Source organism: Crocodylus siamensis, chromosome 5 (genome assembly GCF_052110815.1).
Source record: "Crocodylus siamensis isolate JL-2025a chromosome 5, ASM5211081v1, whole genome shotgun sequence".
NCBI lineage: Eukaryota > Metazoa > Chordata > Crocodylia > Crocodylidae > Crocodylus > Crocodylus siamensis.
In genome coordinates, this window is record NC_143399.1 from 94,929,826 (window position 1) to 94,950,627 (window position 20,802).

A 20,802-nucleotide genomic window follows, 5' to 3' on the forward strand; every position below is an offset into this window, starting at 1 on the left:
TGGTGACACATTATATGCTTACTACATAATAAGATGACTTAAGCACATAGTAGATGTTCAGCCAACACACAACACACAACTTTACAATATGGCACATTACTCAAATCCAGGATAAAATTGCCTCTTGAAAAAATTAGACAGTCACCTCATTATGTACTGGTTTCTCACATATCATACCCAAATCCTAGAGCAGCTGTTTGCTGTACAAGACTAAAAGACCTTATAACTCATACAACCTATTTTAAAATCTGTTAATATTCTGTTCTCTTTTTATCTACATTTTTTCTTCCACTTACAGATGTGAAAGTCTGAGATTCATTTGATATGTACCTCATACTTTGTGGCCATAACTTCCAGTCCTTCCATCTTTGAGTTCCGTAGAACTGAGTAGGTTGCAATGGTAAAGAATATATTTGTGATCTTCATGAGACGTCGATGAAAAGTTTCAAATTTTCCAAAAATGTACATCTCACTAAAATCAAACTGTCTTTCAGACGGAGTTTGTTCCAGGTTCTCTTTTGTCTTGTGAAAGCAATGTTGATATTCCTTAGAAGGAAATGAAATGGAAGCGACAGGTATCCCAGATGCCAGCATATGCCCTGTCCCCATATGCTCCACCATAAGCCTCATCTTTGACACCCCAATGAAGAACATAATTATCCAACCATGCAAATACAATTGTCTCAAGAAACAAAAATTAGTTTAATTATGGGCACTTTAGACAGATATTTTTCAGACGAGTAAATGTACCTATAAGTTGAAAATAGATTCAAGTATTCCTTGCAACTTAGTATTCCTTTTATGTTTACTCATTCCTATAATTTTAGCTACAACTGAAGTCTTATTTCTGTCAGTAGCATCATACAAACTGATTTTTATTAGGAGCAAAAAAATATATATTTGGTCATGCAAGAGAAAGAACCCATTTCAACTACTCAGCTAGAGTAAGACTGAAAAAATTTGATTGTCCAATACTAGAAAAAAAAGGCAGGACCTTTTTTAGCTCATTTCTAACAGCCAAAGGCAACCACAGAATGCTGGCCCCGTGGGGTACAGAAACTGGCATGAAATGATTGGATACTGAATAATTCCGATTAGCAGCACTCTCACTAATTCTTAAAAACTAGGTTAGATGAATACCCCTTTGTGAGTTACTCTAAGATTTGAGCAGCAAGGATTTAAGTCTGACTTGTGTGGACAGCACAAACTAAGTTACATTTATAAAGTATCATCTGCCAAAACAGTCCCATTGCTTACAATTAAAAAAAAAAAAAAACCCACCCACACTAGTGTCTAGTTAAAACTACAGGGAGTCCCATTTATTTTCAGCACAATGTCCAATTTTTTTACATACTTATTTGAACTTCTCTCATCATGATGATCATTATCAAGGAGTTTAGCTGTTTAATGTTTAAATGTTTTAAACCATTTTTGAAGTATTGAAAAGCCAAGCTCCTCCTAGAAAAGATTAATCCCTTTTCTGACTTCACTGTATTTAGTTCAGCAGTTGTACTTACTCACCACTTCTAAACCGGAACAAATCGGACTTTAAAAAAAAACTTACTACTTGGTAGTATGCAATATTTATTCTTTCAGCCATGTAGAGACATGGGTTTAAATGAGCGCTTGTTGTTTTGAAACTCAATATTTCTACTATAAACCTCATATCTCCAAGTCTTTTAGACACTGAACTCATTTAATTTAGAAAAGTAGTTTTTAGGGGGGGAAGAGCCCAAATCTTCTCAGGTCCTTCCTTAACAGGACATGAAATATATGCACCAAATAAAATTTATAGTTACTTTACTGTAGTGCAACTTGGATTCAGCTTTCCATTAAAAAAAAAAAATTCCTTGCACATCTGAAATCACACTTTGAAGTTACCTGTTTAAGTCGAATACTTGCTTGAATCTTTTCCACAACTATATCCTGAGGCTGATCCCAGATGGTGGCACTATTGTTGTTCGTGATGTATGATTTACATGCTGTTATCATCTGATTTGTTACCTAAGAGGAAAACTATTTCTAGGTTTATAAATAAGCAAGACTGAAAAATGCAATCTTTTTGTGTTTTCTATTCACTCAATAGTGGCCAAAAATATGCAAAAAAAGCCAAAACTTCTAGCCAGTCAGGGAGAAAAGCAGCTTCTTTTCTCCTGAGAAACAACAGCAATGTTTGATACAAGATGTGGTGCTGGCTAAGTCACTAACAAAATCAAATGAAGCCATTGTCTAGATCCTGAAATGCCCAATGAAGGTTCCAAGTTGCAAAAAAGACTCTACACATTTGAGTCCAAAGCACCAAGTCATGCATTACTGTACTGGTCAAATAATTTATTTTTTCAAATAAGTTAATGGAGGTTTTTTTAATAATAACTGAGTGAGTTAGGAAAATATATTAAGGTTGCAAATCTGTTAGTATGCAGGAAGCCAAATATACCATTGGCATAGGCAGTTAAAAATCACCATGAAAAAAGTCAATCTAGTCCAACCTGATTCTACCCAGGATGCGTTCCAACAGGCTTTCCAGTTTTCTTCAGAAGAGCTCAGTTTTTGTTCCAACTTAATGTCATGTATATTAGTATCATGGGGGGGGGGGGAAGAGACAGAGACACAGAACATCTCAATGTATCCCATATTCATAGGAAAAAACTCCCCAAAAAACATTTCCATGGATGGAGGACTACTTAAAAGTTAAGCAGAAAGTGGAAATTGTATACTTATGGTAAATAGCAGGAGCCTATGATGCATACCTACCTTCACAAACAAAGAGGTTATCTTCTCAGAGGTATTGTAATAGAGTGAGATGCTATGAATCATTTTTATTGCATTTATGAGTCCTGGAATAGCCTCTACCATGGATTCCTAAGGGAGGAACCACACAGGTCAGAGATTGGTTCATGACTGCCTTTTATCCATCATCAGAAGGATGAGAAAGTTTTAACACGCATGACCATTGTACTCCAACAACCTTGTAAGATGCTGAGAATGCCTGTTACTCAACTCAATGCCTTAATTTTACTTCCCTTATACTGATTAATTTAATTTGTGTCTTTTGTTCAAATCAAGTCTTATCATTTAGGGTCATCTAGCAGAGTTACAAAAGACAGCTAGATAGGATCAAAATTAGGCCTTTTTTTAGTCTCCCACTAATTTAAAACTACAAGTTTGTTTTATACCATTTTAGACAGATTGGTTCAGGTTTGTTTCTCGAAAAGTCACGCAGGATCAGGGCCTTAAGATAGGTGACGTTCTCTGATCTACAAGAGGTTATGAGAATATATCATCTCAAAACTTGTATTTTGGAATTTGTCACCACATAATTAAGAACGATGTAAACTATTGCGACAACTCTTGCTACCACACACAAGAGGCGGCACAAAAAGCAACAACATAATAAAAGGCCCCAAAACCCACAATTAAGTCCTTTCATCCATTATCAGGGTTAACATCACAACTAGTGACCACAAGTTGATCATTTTCACTATCTATCACAAAGCTGGCAAGTCAGCCAGTAACGCAGTAGTCCTCAATGACTTTAGGAAAACTGACTTTCATAAGTTCAGGAGGCTTGTTCTTGAGGCCTTGAGAGCCCATGATTTCACAGGGAGGGGAGTTCATGACAAGCAGTTGCTCCTTAAGGAAGTGATCCTAGAAGCACAAAAGAGGGAGGCCATCCCAACCCGTAGGAAAGGTAGTAAAATGGCTCAAAAGGGAACTCATGGACCTCCTATAATCTAAAAAAAGAGGTGTATAAAAGGACGGAAGGCAGGAAACACCACTGAGGAGGAATATGTTCTACTGGTCCACACCTGCAGAGAGCAAACTAGAAAAAGCCAAGGTTGCAACTGAACTCCGTCTGGCTACATGAATCAAGAACAATTAAAAGAGTGTCTCTTCAGATATGGGGAGTTGAAAGAAACAAAGGCAACACTGGACCCCTGCTAAACCAGCTGGGGCAGCTGACTACTGACACCCAGGAAGAGGCCAAATCTGATTAATAGTTACTTGCATTGGTTTTTCCACTAGCCCAAAAGGGACCACCCTGCCTAACAAGATGCAGGATGACAAGGGTGAGAATGAATATGCACCCATCATTGGCATATATTCCTTTCAGGAATATGAAAACTGTGAGGGAGCATCTTGAGAGGTTGGGCCCCCTTAAATCAGCTGGTCCAGATCGGCTGCATCCAAGAGTGCTAAAGGAACTAGCAGACATCATAGCACAGCCACTAGTGAGAATATTCAAGAACTCATGGCGCTCAGGCGAATTACCTGAAGATTGGAAGAGGGACAATGCAGTGCTCATCTTCAAGAAAGGGAGGAAAAGAGACCGGAGAAATTACAGACCAATCAGTTTGACTTCAATCCCTGGGAAGATTTTGAGGGAAAAAAAAAAAAAACCACCAGTCAAAGAAACCCCTGTTGACAGGCTAACAGAAGGCAATGTTCCAAGGGACAGGCAGCATGGGTTCGGCCACGCGAGACCGACCTGCAACAATCTCATTTCCTCCTACAACCAGGTGACATATGACCTGGACAAAAGGGACGAGTTTGACATTATATTTGAACTTAAAAAAAAGCTTTTGACCTGATGTCCCATGATATCCTCGTGGGGAAAAGAAAAAAAAAAAATTGGGCAACTGCAGCCTCAAATACTCTACTGGCTGGGGAACTGGCTCTGCAGTCAGACCCAGAAAATGGTAGTTGATGGAACCCAAAATCACAATAGCACTCAGTGACTAGTGTCGTCCCACAAGGCTGTTCTCAGACCTGTACTCTTTGAGGTCTTCATAAACTATTTGGACACTGTTGTCAAAAGCAGACTAGCCAAGTTTGCTGATAACACCAAACTTTGGGGAACAGTGTCCACACTTGATCAGCCTGGATCATCATCCTATTCTCTCAATAGGCTTGCAAGGTGGGCAGATGAAAGCCTAATGACATTCAATACAGAGAAATGTAAGGCACTCCACCCTGGGAACAAAAACCCACACCACACTTTATAGGCTCAGCAATGCTACACTCACTAGCACCACAACCAAGAGAGAGACTTGGGGGTCATGACTGACCACAAAAATCAATACAAGGCACCAATGCAATACCACCGTGGGGACAGTGAACAAAAAGTTATGGCTTGCATCTACTGATGCATCTGGAGCAAGACCCAGGATGTCATTCTCCCGCTGTACTCTGCCTGGGTGAGGCCGCAGCTGAAGTACTGCATGCAATTCTGGGCTCCGTAGTTTAGGAAAGATGTGGAAAAAGCTTGAAAGAGTCCAGAGAAGAGCCTAGTACATAAGGGGTGTACATCAGGATCTGGGAGAACACCTCTTTACCAGAGCACCCCAGGGGATGACCCAACAGTCACAAACTCCTGCAAGACTGCTTTAGACTGGACATAAGGAAAAGCTTCTTTATTTTCCAAGCCCCAAGGCCTGGAACAGACTCCCCCAAAGGTGGTGCAAGCACTTACTCTGGAAACTTTCAAGAAATATTTGGACACTTACCTTGTTGGGATCATTTGACCCTAGCTGATTTCCTGCCCCTTGGGCAGGGGGCTGGACCCAATCATCTTATGGGGTCCCTTGCAGCCCAAACATCTATGAAATCTATAAACATGTTAGCTAGAGTTCCCTTACATTTTTAACTATTATTCCATACTTCTTGCTTCCTTCACACATCACACATCTCATCATCTGACAAAAAAACCCACACACCACACAATGATGCTAAGCAAATGCTTCCAAGTGAATTTTTTTAATGGAAAAAAAAAACAAAACAAAAACACAACACAACACAAAACCCAACCCTGTCCATCTACTCTTCTCCATTTTTATAGAGGTTAACTAGGTCAGTGTTACATATCCTTGTATGACCCACCAAAAAAGATTAATTTGTCCTGTCCCAGCATCCATGAAAACTTAACACTGTCTACCAAGTAACTTAGCTTAAGCCATAGTAAGATAGAAGCTTATTCTGGGACTGTTCACTTGACCTCAGTCTGGATGCAGGTAGTTAAAATTAAATAAAATGGAAAGTAACTTCAGAATGCTAAGTCATGCCCATCAGCTAGAAGTGTTATGAGTTTACTTGCAACATAGAACCTTTTAAGTAGTGAGGAGCTGTTACTTACAGGGTCACTGTTATACAATGGGTCACAGCATTTTTCAAGTGTGTAGAGATACTTCACATTATCTTTGGCTTCATTAGCTGCATCAGTGATCCGAGTATCCAGCTCTCGCCAGCTCTACGCCAAAAAACAAGTTAAAAAAAAAAAAAGTAATTGGCAAATGAATTTTTCAACAAGGCACGTTTTTAGATCAGCACAGCTCTATTACTTCAATAAGGCTATTATTGAATAAAAACAAACCAAACACTACAAAAAGCAATAGTGCTTGTTTACTTCAGATAAGACTGGAAAGTCTTACATTCTCACAGCCACAGTTTAGAAGACTTGACATGATTAAAAAAAGACCTGCTATTGCTAACAATACTTTATAGTTATGTCTGATATTTTTCAATACTTTGGAATGATCAATATAAAAAGTAATTATGTTTCCAACAGAGAGCTTCCATTTGTGCATATATGTCTGTGTTCAGGAAAACAAACACTGTGGGTTTTCAGTTCATGATCTGTTAAGTTTCAGTTAATGAGCACACACACCAGCTCTTCAGTTAGCATTGCCAGGAACATCTTAGCCCATTTTGTTTTCTCTCTCTCTATTTTGTACTGCAAGCAGCTTAGGTAAGCGATCCTGACCTATGCACACCTAGAGAGTTTTGGACATAAAAGGAACATACATGTACACATACAGTTACTAACACTAAATTGTAGGCCTGGAATGTTGCCGAAGCCATAATGGTCTGAGAAGTGTATTTTTATTAGTGCAACTGTATACTTAGAAGGTCTCTCCCAAATATATAGTTAGTCTAATTAAAAGATACCAGAAAAAGTCTTTACTGTAATGCTTGGTTGGACACACATGAACATGAATTGACCCCCGCCAGCCCTACGTACCCCCAGTCCCCACAATTCCTGCCTCCCTCAGCTCTTGACAATCCCTGCCCCATGCCCCCCCAAACCCTCCTAAATCACTGCCCCACCCAGCCCCCAAGCCTCCCTGATCCCTGCACTGCCCAGCCCCCTCTCCCTTGAGCCCCTTTAATCATTGCCCTACTCATCCCCACCCCCCAAACCTCACCATCACTGCCCTGCCTGGCCCCATCCCCTGCCAGCCCCCTGAGCCTCCTTGATTGCTGCCCTTCAACCCCAGCATACACACAATTAAAAACCTGGAAGTCACCAGCACCAGCTGCCTTTCTGGGTCACTACCCCTCCATGCACAGCATGGGGCCAGGGTGACAGCCCCAGAGGTCCCAGCCTGGGCCCTGCTGCACCCTACTGCATGGGGGGGGGATGCTCTGCCAAACTCCCAGAGTCCCCTCAGCCCCTGCAGTGAGTAGAGGCTTTTTTGTTGTTGGTGGTTTGTTTGTTTTTTAAAGTGCCAGAGGCTGGGGAGTGGGAACAGAGGGGGAGGATGCAGGAGCCAGCAAGGAATGGGGCCAGGCGGGGCAGCAATCCAAAGGGGCTGGGGAAGCAAGCAGGGGTGGGGCACATGGGCCCTGCAAGAGATATTGGCCCCTGTGGGAGAGCAACAAGACATATTAGGCAATAAAGAATTAAATTTTGTTATGATGAGAGAGAGAGAGAGAGAGAGAGAGAGAGAAAAAGAGAGACTGGTAGGCTTCCAAGATTTTTTTTTAAAATAAACCACTGTAGGTGCATCAATAAGACATGCCCAACTGATCACTACATCTCTGCCTATATGTAGTGGTCTTTTGTTTTAGCTGTGGAGGAACATGGATTTCAGGGTATTTTGCAGATTGCCTTTTTTCAGTTTTCCAACAGGGCACATCAGAATTCCTGCTAGGGAGGCCAGTGGCAGGACCCTGCCTGCTAGAGCTGGTACCTTGGATGCAGCTGGGAGGGACCTGAGCAGATCATCTAGTCCGACCCCCTGCCGTGGCAGGAAACAGTACTGGGGTCAAACAACCCCAGCAAGGTGTTCATCTAGCCTCCTCTTAAAAACCCCCAGGGTAGGAGCCTGCACCACTTATCTTGGAAGTTGGTTCTAGACTGTAGCCGTCCTGAAGTAGCACCTCCTGATACCTAGCCTAAATCTACCCTCTGCCAGCTTGTGACTATTATTCCTGGTAACTCCTGGTAGTGCTTGGGGGAACAGGGACTTCCCCAGTGCCTGCTGGTCTCCCCCCCCCCCAAACTAGTTTGTAACAGGCCACTAGATCCCCGCCCTCAGCCTTCTCTTGTGGAGGCTGAACAGGTTCAGGTCCCATAGCCTCTCTCTGTAAGGTCTGCCCTGCTGCCCCCTGATCATGCAAGTGGCCCTCCTCTGGACCCTCTCCATATTGCCCACATCCCTCTTGAAGTGCGGCGCCCAGAACTGGATGCAGTACTCCAGCTGTGGCCTGACCAGTGCCGCATAGATGGGGAGGATCACCTCCTTGGACCTGCTTGAGATGCATCTGTGGATGCATGACAAGGTGCGGTTGGCCCTCCTGACTGCTTCCCCACACTGCCGCCCCATGTTCATCTTGGAGTCAATGACAACTCCAAGATCCTTTTCCGCCTCTGTACAGACAAGAATGGAGTTCCCCAACCCATAGGTATGGTACAGGTTGTTCTTCCCCAGGTGCACCACTTTGCAGCCAATTTATGTGGACTGAATGTTTGTTCTATTACAGGTTTAAACCAGTTTCTGATCACATAAACCACTTTGTGAGCAGTGTCTGCCCCTAGCCGAAAAGGTTGTAGTCAGTCATCAGTAGCCAACCCACAAGCATCTAACACAATCAAGTGGCAGATGTTAGCAGTGATCTCTTCTTCCTAGTGATCAGCACATACGTTGGAGAGAGAGTCTTAAAATGCAGATATACAACTGAGAGTGGCAAACTTTAGGCATGCGGTAACATCAGTTTTATATTATAGGATGGATATTTTAAATAGGAAGCAAAAAGAAAAGCATCTTGCAGACTTCTGCATTTTCAGTTGGTTTTGGGGAGGGGGGAAAGGGAGCAGTCAGTGTCTTAAACTAATTCACCTTTGTTTCATTCATCTATTTCATCTTCTCATATCTCTAAACTTTTTTTTTTTTTTTTTTTTTAAAAAAGGTTAGTAATATTGATTTGTCATGAGCTCTGTAGAAATGGGACAGTGTTTTACCCACCAATAATAATTATTAAGATCAAAACCTGAAGTCCTCACTCAGTTTTAGTTTAATCTGGCATTTCAAAAGCCCACCAAAAAAAAAAAAAGCACATAAAAAAGAATTTCAGGATTTTGTCCATTAACTGCACTATGTCAAGGACAGTATGAAGTAAAAGTTTAAACAGGCACCTTCAAAAGTTTGGACTTTGCAGCAGCAAGAACTCCCAGCACTGCCTTCACATCTGACCTCTTCAGTTGGTCCAACAGATAATTGAATTTGGATAATCTTTTCTTCCAGTAATCCAGCTCTGCTTGTGGTCCAAGGTCATCAGTCTCCTTCCTCAATTGGTTGTTTTCTGCAAGAATCTTTAAAAGCACATAGAAAAATACTGATTACTGTGAATTAGGTTTTCATCCATGAGGATGACAGCAATAGATGCAACATCTCAATGTTTGGATATATTCCATAGAGCCAGGTCTGGAACTCTGGTGTCTTCTACTCCAAAGGAGTACTGGTATCACCAGGCTGGAAAATCATCCCACTGCATATCCAATTCATGGAGTACTTCAGCATATTATAAAAGTGTCAGCAACTTGAAAAGGTAGTAAGTTGGAAGGTGACCTATATGAGAAAACTTATGCGCTAGTGGTTAGGCGACTAAAAAAAAAAGGCAGGAAAACCAAACTTTTAAGTGCCTGATCTCACTACACAAGACAAATATTCTAACAAGTGGACTATACAACCTATTAGGGACCCTCTGTCTCCTTTGTTTTATAAATGGAACCAAACCCTTCATTTTTGCCAAAAAATACTCAATATTAGGAAAATTTCATCTTCCTGACAAGAGCCTTGTGAACCAAAAGAAGTTATTTTCTACTTCTAACAGATTTTTTAAATATAAAAACCCAGCCTTTTAAGCATTTTTCAGTTTGTTACACTCTTGTAGTTTCTTACCATAGCCCGTAAGTGGTTTTGAAGAATAAATCAAAAAACACACCTTGGTTTTTAAATCATACAGTAATACTGGATTACCTTGAAGATAATAATCTTGCTTGCTTTAGGTATGCTGCTATGACAGCTTAAAATTAATATGGATTGCCTTCTTGAGATTTGTGAACAGTGTTTTTTTCCAACCATCTTTAGGTTAAAAGACCAATTCCATGTGGTAGAAGCTATCCATATAACCAGTTTTCATTATTGTTTACCAATAAGAGCCTTGCCTTCCAATGTTTGGAAGATATAGGGTTAAATTCATAGAAGAGTACTATCCATCATTGCTGGTTTGCAATTTGCTATTATTTAATATTGAGATAAAACTGGTATTAATAATTGTATGTCCCAAATTAAGTACATTTGCCTACTACCATTTTTCAGAGTCTGTGAGCACATAGGCTCATTATATACCTTTGCTTTCAATTAATTTCTGTACCTTGCCGCTGGCTAAAATGTTTTCAGGGTAAGTTACAGAAAACTGCATACTACTGCAAGAAACGTGTTAAAAAGGCACCACACATATAGAGTTGGAAGTTTGATTTAGCTTAACAGAGACTTAACAACTTTATTTTTAAAAAATAGTTTATAAAAAAAGCAAAATTTTCAGCTTAGCTAACCTAATAGAATTAAGAATTCTCAGCTGATTACTCCTACTATGACTTATGTTTTAGCTATTTGGGAAATGAAAGATTTGACATGTGAGACTCACTCTTTAGCGATAAAACAACTTTACATACTAAAAAGGTAGACGAACAAAGTTCTATATACCATGCCAATTAGAAAATTAAATTGTTACTTAACCATATTCAGAGTAATAGTGCTTTCCACTAGTCATGTGCTTTGGGTTTTATGTCAATGGAATTTATTAGCATTTCAACATGCACCCAAGATAAGCTGGTCACATTGCAGATTTGAGGTACATCACCTGCTCAATTTGTTTGAGCCATACTTTCATGCAGCCTTCTACTCTTTCTAGACTTTCTATACTGTTAGCAACAGCAATGTAATCTGAAGGTCCTTTCAAAGTTTTCCAGTCATATGTTTCACATGCCTTTAGATTCACCTGTTAGCAGGGGGGGGGGGAGAAAAAAAAATTAAAGTTAAATTCCAATACAAGTTATTCCTAGAACAATATTCTCTTTCAAAACAGGCTTGCTTTCCTCTTGAAAGGCTTTCAGCATATACTTGCACAAGATAAAGAGGAGCATTTTCTGGGCTCAATCCAGAAACTAAGGCACTTTGAAATTTAAGACACTGGCTCTTTCATCAGCACCATGGCCTGTAAGTTTAAGGCTTCTAGATGCTCTTAATTTCTGTTCCATAAAGCTCTGAAAAGTCACAGCTCTTCACAACTCAAAGGGTGGTAGGAAGAAAGTGTAAATGATCATCCAAGCTCCAGAGTTCCTCACCCTTTATCCTCATAAGCAAGAAGAAAAAGAAGAAAATTAATTATTAAGTCTAGTACTCAATAGTGCTATTCCACCTGCAGTTTAAGGAAAAAAAACACACCCTTTAAATGAAATGCTGAGGTAACCAACAATTCAGAGCCCTTGGTCTTTCCTGCAGCTACTGACATGTCAATCTTACCTTCTCCATGAGACTCTGCTGAGCACCTGATAAAGCACTCGCAAATCCCTCCAGAGAGCCAGCAACATCCTGCCTAATATTAGCTGCTTGCTGAAAACCACCAAGTTCATCCCCACCATGATGATTCACAGCTTTGAGGGCTGGAATGAAGATGTTGGATAGCAAGTGCTGCACACTTTGCAGTAAGCCACCTTGAGCAGTATCTATCATGTTGAAGTTCACTTCCTGCAAGAGAGGATAAAGGCACACATCAAAAGGGTTAACAAAACTAACAATAAAAATATATGAGCAGCATTAAGATATTCAAAGAATTACAGCTTAAGATCCTCTTAAGACGACTTCAACATATTATCCCTTTTAGGGGTTATAGGAGATGTCTGTAAAGGGATTAATTTAATTATCCATCACTGAGCAAGTCTATAAATAGGTTTGTTTGTTTTTTTAAATATGAAGTTCGCCAAAGGCTGATGGTCCCCGTGACAAACTTTTGTGTATATTTGTCAATACTCTCTAAACAGAAACAGAATTAGATTTCAGTTCAGGTTATTCCAGGGTGATGTGCTAACCTTGTAGAATTCAAATCTGAAATGAGCTAGGGGTCTTCCATGCATGTTTTTATTTCCCTCCTCCCCTCCCCCCCCAACTGCTAAATCTTTTCAGTAACCCTTTCTATTTTTTCATTGACAAAAAAAATACTTTTGACTCCTGCCATGAAGAAATTCAAGGCATCTATAATTCCTCATTTTAACTGTTCATTATAAAAAAAGTCAGAACATCTAAGCTCAAATACTATGTCAGTTGTGGGGGCAAATATATTGTGGTCCTGGATATAGTATACAACTTCCAAACCAAATTTATAAAATTTCTATCATCTTTAGTTTAAGGCTTTAACTAAATAATTGCCTATCATAGCACTACCTTGCAGGATCAGATAGATTAAAGGCAAACATTTTACAGGCAATTAAGTGATCAGTATTCCTGAAGAATAAATTGTGGTCTTTGGTTGCAACCTCGGAATTGCTCTATTTTTCTTTAAATCAAAAGGAAAACAAACAAACAAAAAAAACCCCCCAACAACTTACAGCTAGCATTTTCCATGGGGCACCTCAAATCTAATGAGGGGGCCCATGAGTCTAACAAGGTTGAAAACCACTAGTTCATAAAATCTTAACATGTTCAGCATACGCAGAAGTGACTCAAACAGTGTGCGGAGCCCAGGGCAAATCAGCCTGTGCAGGGCCCCGCCCCCAGTCACAAGGAAGCCAGCAGTGGATTCGGTGGTGGGGGGTGCCAAGTGGCTGGATGTCAAGCCAGCAGCAGTGGAGTCCCTGTGACCACTCCACACAGGGTCCTCCAAAGCATAGGGGCCAGGGTGGTCACCCCAATTTACCCCCCCTAGGGACAGTCCTGAGCATAAAAAGTAACATAACATCTGGCTCAGAATGGCCTGCACCACTTCACAAGGAGTGGAAGTTCTTTAGGCACCAAAACACCCACAAAATTCAAGCTAATTGACTCTACAGAATTTAAATCCTAGAGTCATGGGGAATTTAGGCATTTTTGAAAGTGTTATTCCAGCCACCATTTTTTGGCCCAAAAGGCAACATAACATTCTTCAAAACCCATTCCAAAATTAAATCTTCTTACAGTCAGCTAGTCTAGAGATAAACAAATGCCATTCCACTTCCCTTTGGGAAAAATAAAAGACAGTAAGTATGACTCCCTTGTTAATAATTTTATAGTAGAGAGGAATGGGCACAAGTCTCCAAATAAGGAAAGATGGCAAGTCCCCAGCTTCTGTATCTGAACCCTAACCCAAACATGAGCCCAAACCCAAAACTGTAACCTAGACAGGAACCCGAAACCTGGACCTGAACCCAAACACACCTAGATCTGGACCCATATCTGTACATGAACCTGTATCTGAGAACCTGAACCTGCACATGAAAATCTGAACCTGAACCCAAGCCTGAACGCATTGGAACCAGAACCAGAGCTGGAACTTGAACATATTTAAATCCGAATCCAAACCTGCACCTGAAAATCTGAACTTGCACTGGCATCTCAATTTGAACCTGAACTGGTACCAGAACCAGTAGTTGAATACCTGAACCGATTCTGTAAGTCTTTCATTTTAAAAGACTATACATTTGGAAAAAAGTCTAGGAAGTTGCACATTAGTGCAACCACTAGTACAAATGAACAAGCATATTTTGTGGGATGCAAAACCCTGGGAATCTTCTACTTAGAGTAGCAAAATGTTGAACCAAGGCATCAACTGTTGTTATTTGATCAAACCTGGTGTGCAAGAAAGTACCTGGTATTTGTTACCCTGAACTCTACTGCAGGTTATTTTAGTCTCATCTTTAAACCTTGTTCTAACTTTAAAAATTTTTCTTTTACCTACCAGTATGTACTTCAAACTGGTAGCTGACTACTTCTAGCACAATTCAGTTGCAGCTTAATAATACACCATGTTTATCTAGTAACCAGATTCCAGAAGTTTATACCAACAAATAAAAAGCTTCTGATTACTTGATGAACAACTGAAATTATATTTAAGCTTCAGCTGATGATTCAAAACCCTGCCAGGCCCCATCTCCTGCCTGCTCCTCCAGCCCCCACTGAGCACCCCCCCCACCTGCTCTCCAAGTGCTATCAGTGGCTGGCCTGCCCAGCCCCAATGTCCTGGTGCTTTAAAATAATAAAATAAAATAGAAGCCCCACACTCACCAGCTGCTGCATTAGCCAATGGGGCCTCTGGAGGCTCATAGCAGAGCCCCCTCCCCCCCCCATGCAGTTCAGGGCAGTGGTGGGGGGTAGCAGGGACATGTTCCTAGGGCTGAGCGGGTGGGTGGGGGAAGTGGGGACTGTTTGATTTGGAGATTCAGCAGCATTTGGCCGAATCAATTTGGGACAGCGATTCAAGTCACTGTCCCCACCCAAAAAAAAGGAGGAGAGAGAGGGAAAAAAAAACAAACAAACAAAAAAAAAAAACCCAAAAAATAGCCAGATCCGAAGCAAATACTAGCCGCTTCGCACAGACCTAATACATACATGTATATAGCAAGGGTGTTGGGTTCAGATGAGGGAGATGCACACACACACACATAGAGACCGAGAGATCCCTTATACCCTTTTTGGATCTCTGGCTGTAATTACGTCATGGTAATGTTTTAGTCCAATAAAATTTTATATAGCAATAGAACTACCCTGTTACCTGATGGATATTCTCTGTGGTGATGGTTTTGGAAGGGCTGGATCTAATGAAGAACACACATATGCCAGTTAAAGCAACATCCTTTGCCTCCGTCACAAACACTTTTGGTTTTTTGCTTCTTATTGAGTGAGAAGTAATTGCTGCTCCAGGTATCTCAAATGGATCTATGGGTTGTAGGAAATAAACAGGGTAACAATTATGAAAAACCTCATACATTGAGATTACTCTTTATAGAGAAGGGATAATGATACGTGAATTTCCCCAACCTACAAGATTAGAATGTTTTTATTCTTGGTAATCACTTGCATGAATTGTTAGACTATGTCAGCAACATTTTTGGGCAGAGTGCCAAAAACACCAGCAACCTCAACTTGTAACATGTTGGTGTGCCAGGGTGGACAGCAGGACAGCTGCAGAGGGCCTAAACCTTGTTATGGCAGTGCAGCCCTAATCCCTTCCCTGCCACCTGCCCTGTGGTACATGTGCCAAGCAAAATGCCTTCTCCAAGACTATACCAAAGACATATAGAGCTCAATCTCCATGAACGAGAGAGATTACTTTGACCAGATAAAAGTGTCTTTTCATACAACCTCTTAATAAGAAGTTTTCAGAGTAAGGATTCAGTTGATCCCTGCCTGGAAGAAATTCAGCACAAATACCTTTTTTCCTCCACTCTTTCCCCCCACTGGGGTCTATCACTTCTTATAGTGATGAGGAGTAGAGGAAAAAGGTATTTGTGCTGAATTTCTTCCAGGTAGAGATCAACCAATTCCTCACTCTGAAAACTGAGAAATGAAAGCTCAGATCAGAGGTTTATTTTAGATGGTAGTTATTTCACAGCTTTAAATGCATTCAGGGGGAAAGGAATAGATAGAACATTATGCACCTTGAAGCATGGTGCCATACTGCATACTTTGTAAAGTAAGAAAGACTAGCATTGACTGTTAACTACCATGGGAAGTGGAAAAAAATAGAGGGTATTCAAAACTGATCTGGGGACAAAGTTCATGGGAAGAGCAGCAAGCATGAGGAATCTTCATAAACTCACCCAAGAAAAGTTGTTGGTGTAGCATATTAATGAGTTAGTGCTTAGATGTGCACCTGTAAGGTTGCAACCTGGATCAGCTCTATAAAAAGGTGCAGGCAAGCTTGTGCCCGGCAACAGTTGCCAAGTACACTGACCCAGGTACTGCTAATAAAAAAAGCCAGCTGCCGCACAGCCCCTTCCCTCCAGTTAGGTCTGACACTGCATTTAAAAGGAGCTCCTCCAGCACCTGAGCCTTGCTGTACAATATATCAGTCTTCAGTTTCAGAACAGTTCCCATCTCAATAACATCTCTGGCTTCCCTGGTTTGTGAACTGCTGTGGCTTCCTCCTGGCTTTCAGCCCCTGGATTCTCCCTGCAGGTCTGTTTTTCAACTCCTGCTTTGTTTGGCTTATTCATGGATTTTGCCCCATCTATCCTTTGGTCTTGGGAACTAGGCCCCTTTCCTTGACTTGGAGTTTTGGCTCCCGACTTGTGGCTTCTCACCCTTACTCCTGCAAGCCCCAGCTCCACCCACTAGGCCGGCTGGGCTGGTGAACCATGACACAAGTATGGTGCTATGATGGTGCATTAGAGTTCAGCCAGAATACAGAACCTATGATGAACCCTCGGGAATAAGAGAAAAAGCAAAGAGCTGCAATTCTGCAATGAAGTATGGAAAAGCATAAAACATTGGTGAGCAAGCTTTCCTCATTATGGAGGCAAATAGGCAAGAGACAAAGATAAAAGTCTGTAACCCAACCTCACCAGAATCCACCCCTCCTTTTTGGAAGTATATCCTCCATCTGCAGTCAAACATGCAGACCTTGTATTGGCCATTTCAGTCATCTCCAGATTCACTTGGAGATTTCCTCCCCCCCCGCAAGTCTCTTATAATGATGATTGCCGTCTTATTGTTGGCAGTCTCTTGATACAAGGATGACAGTTTTCTATGGACAGCATTCTCCCTTCCTCTAAGCACGCTGTATGATTGCAGCCATAAGAGACTTTCCCACAGAAATCTACCTCATCTATATTCTGGGGTTTGACAAAAATGGCTCTAAAAACAGATTTAACTATGGAATGGCAGCATGCTTTTCTGAAGCAGAACAAGAGTTGCCTCATATCCTGGAGGGTCAGGGCTAGGCACATATTTTGGGGTCCAATGAATATAGCTGAATAACAAATTTCTGCATGGAAACGCAGAAGTGGTTCCTCCCCTATGTAACCCAGGTGGGATACAGAAGATCTCTTCAGTTGGAGAGGGGGTATCAGCAGGTACATGTATATTGTGGGAATGTAGCAGGCAGGTGCTCTTTTTAAGCATAAACTCAGGCATAGGCCTAACCTTCTATGGTCTTCTGATTAGCCTCCAGCCTTGCCCCTTGCTGAGGCCCTCCAGATAGCAAGTGAAAGCACACTTGATGTTAAGTATAGGTTAGTCTACAAAATCAACTGTAGGAATCTCAGGAAGCAATGGGATAATAATTGAACATATACAATACATATACAATACGATTATACCAAATAAGATGCACATATACAGATAACCTATACAATGAGTTCAGATATAAAACAGCTTACAATCTTTTACAGTACAAAAATAAAACACAGGGTTACAACAGGAATCCCAATGATGTAAAGAGCCAGACCACCGTCGGGGGGAGGGGAAGATGAGGGTGGGGGAGGCTGTGGACCACCAAACCAGGTGGCACCCACAAGGACAGCCCAGCCTGAAGAAAGAGAGCTTTGGGTACGTGAAAGACAGGGGGTGGACAGCAATACGGCACAGGTAAGGAACGGGAAGGTTAGAGACAAAAAGCCCTTTAGGACTTGGAGCGAGGGGGTAGCAAAAGCACCAGTCACAGGGCTCAAGTGCCTATATACTAATGCTAGGAGCATGGGGAACAAGCAGGATGAACTAGCGCTCCTGGTTGCACTAAACGACTACGACTTAGTGTGGCTGACGGAAACCTGGTGGGATCCATCCCACGACTGGGCGGTACATATTGAGGGCTATAGATTGTACAGAAAGGACAGAGTGGGGAAAAGTGGGGGAGGGGTTGCGCTCTATGTTAAGGAGCAATATACATCAACCCTCATCAAGACAGAATCAAAGGATGAGGAAGTAGAAGGACTGTGGGTTAGGCTACATGGGGGGCAAGGAGAAAAGGATTTGGTGGTAGGGGTCTGCTACAGACTCCCACATCAAGGGGAAGAAATAGATTTGGGGCTCCTGAGGCAACTCTCAGAGACCATAAAAGCTAAAGAGGCGGTGGTCATGGGGGACCTAAACTACCCGGACATCTGCTGGGAGACACAGACAGCAAAGTCCCACCGCTCACGCAGGTTTCTAACCTGTGTACAGGACCTCCACCTGACGCAGGAGGTACATGGTCCCACTAGGGGGAATGCCTTACTGGATCTGGTATTGGCAACGGGGGATGACATAGTAGGGGACCTACAGATCGGTAGCCATCTGGGGGACAGTGATCACCTAAAAGTACAATTCAACATAAGGCGTCGAGTGGGTAAGGTAACCAGTAGGGTGAACGTGCTGGACTTTAGGAAAGCTGATTTCAGCAAACTCAGGCGATTAGTGAAGGATGCACTGCAGAGTAGTAGTTTTGAAATGATGGGAGCCCAAGAAGGGTGGCTGTGCCTTAAGGAAGCTATCCTTCTCGCACAAAGCGAGACGATCCCCGTGCGAGGTAAAAGAGGGAAAGGGGCCAGGAGGCTTCCCTGGCTGACCAGAGAAATCCAGGGCAGACTAAGGGCCAAAAGGGGAGCACATAAAAAGTGGAAACAGGGAGAGATCACCAAAGAGGAATATACCTCTTCTGCTCGTGCTTGTAGGGAGGCAGTTAGACAGGCCAAAGCTACCATGGAGCTGAGGATGGCAACCCAAGTAAAAGACAATAAGAAATTGTTTTTTAGACATATAGGGAGCAAAAGGAAGGCCCAGGGAGGAATAGGACCCCTGCTAAATGGGCAGAAACAATTGGTGACGGACAGAGGGGACAAGGCTGAACTCCTCAACGAGTTCTTCGCCTCAGTGTTCCTAAGTGAGAGGCATGACAAGTCTCTCACTGGGAGTGTAGGGAGGCAGCAGCAAGGCACCAGACTTCCATGCGTGGACCCTGAGGTGGTGCAGGGTCACTTGGAGGAACTGGATGCCTTTAAGTCGGCAGGCCCGGATGAGCTCCATCCGAGGGTACTGAAGGCACTGGCCGACATCATTGCAGAGCCACTGGCGGGAATATTTGAACGCTCGTGGCGCACGGGTCAAGTCCCGGAGGACTGGAAAAGGGCCAATGTGGTTCCCATTTTCAAGAAGGGGAGGAAGGAGGACCCGGGTAACTATAGGCCAGTCAGTCTCACCTCCATCCTTGGCAAAATCTTTGAGAAAATCATCAAGGCTCACATTTGTGAGAGCCCGGCAGGACAAATTATGCTGAGGGGAAACCAGCACGGGTTCATGGCAGGTAGATCGTGCCTGACCAATCTAGTCTCTTTTTATGACCAGGTCACAAAACGCCTCGACGCAGGAGGAAGGGTGGATGTCGTATACTTGGACTTCAGGAAGGCCTTTGATATGGTATCCCACCCCATACTGGTGAACAAGTTAAGGGGCTGTGACTTGGATGACTGCACAGTCCGGTGGGTGGAGAATTGGCTGGAGGGTCGCACCCAGAGAGTTGTGGTGGATGGGTCGGTTTCGACCTGGAAGAGTGTGGGCAGTGGGGTCCCGCAGGGCTCGGTGCTTGGACCGATACTCTTTAATGTCTTCATCAGCGACTTGGACGAGGGGGTGAAATGTACTCTGTCTAAGTTTGCAGATGACACTAAGCTATGGGGCGAAGTGGACACGCCGGAGGGCAGGGAACAGCTGCAAGCAGACCTGGACAGGTTAGACAAGTGGGCAGAAAACAACAGAATGCAGTTCAACAAGGAGAAATGCAAAGTGCTGCATCTAGGAAGGAAAAATGTCCAGCACACCTACAGCCTAGGAAATGACCTGCTGGGTGGCACGGAAGTGGAAAGGGATCTTGGAGTCCTAGTGGACTCCAAGATGAACATGAGTCGGCAGTGTGACGAAACCATCAGAAAAGCCAATGGCACTTTATCGTGCATCAGCAGATGCATGACAAATAGGTCCAAGGAGGTGATACTTCCCCTCTATCGGGCGCTGGTCAGACCGCAGCTGGAGTACTGCGTGCAATTCTGGGCGCCGCACTTCAAGAAGGATGCGGATAACCTGGAGAGGGTCCAGAGAAGGGCCACTCGTATGGTTAAGGGCCTGCAGGCCAAGCCCTACGAGGAGAGATTAGAGAAACTGGACCTTTTCAGCCTCTGCAAGAGAAGGTTGAGAGGCGACCTGGTGGCTGCCTATAAGTTCGTCAGGGGGGCACAGAAGGGAATTGGTGAGTATTTATTCACCAAGGCGCCCCCGGGGGTTACAAGAAATAATGGCCACAAGCTAGAGGAGAGCAGATTTAGATTGGATATTAGGAGGAACTTCTTCACAGTTCGAGTGGCCAAGGTCTGGAACGGGCTCCCAAGGGAGGTGGTGCTCTCCCCTACCCTGGGGGTATTCAAGAGAAGGTTGGATGTGTATCTAGCTGGGGTAATGTAGGCCCAGCACTCTTTCCTGCTTATGCAGGGGGTCGGACTCGATGATCTATTGAGGTCCCTTCCGACCCTAGCATCTATGAATCTATGAATCACAGCAATAGCACAGCAGCTGTGCC

The 20,802-nt window shown here is 42.8% G+C and overlaps 1 protein-coding gene across 1 annotated transcript in view; it reads right to left on the minus strand.

The window, feature by feature from the left end:
- The window catches only part of DNAH5 (dynein axonemal heavy chain 5), a 305,852-nt gene that overhangs the window by 231,217 nt on the left and 53,833 nt on the right, over positions 1–20,802 (minus strand). The window contains exons 4-11 of the mRNA XM_090049841.1: positions 15,028–15,191; positions 11,808–12,032; positions 11,146–11,283; positions 9,416–9,592; positions 6,134–6,247; positions 2,755–2,862; positions 1,882–2,004; positions 331–546 (exon numbers count right to left, since the gene is read on the minus strand). Of these exons, the coding sequence (XP_089905967.1) occupies positions 331–546; positions 1,882–2,004; positions 2,755–2,862; positions 6,134–6,247; positions 9,416–9,592; positions 11,146–11,283; positions 11,808–12,032; positions 15,028–15,191 (1,265 nt within the window). The remainder of the gene's footprint in view (positions 1–330; positions 547–1,881; positions 2,005–2,754; positions 2,863–6,133; positions 6,248–9,415; positions 9,593–11,145; positions 11,284–11,807; positions 12,033–15,027; positions 15,192–20,802) is intronic.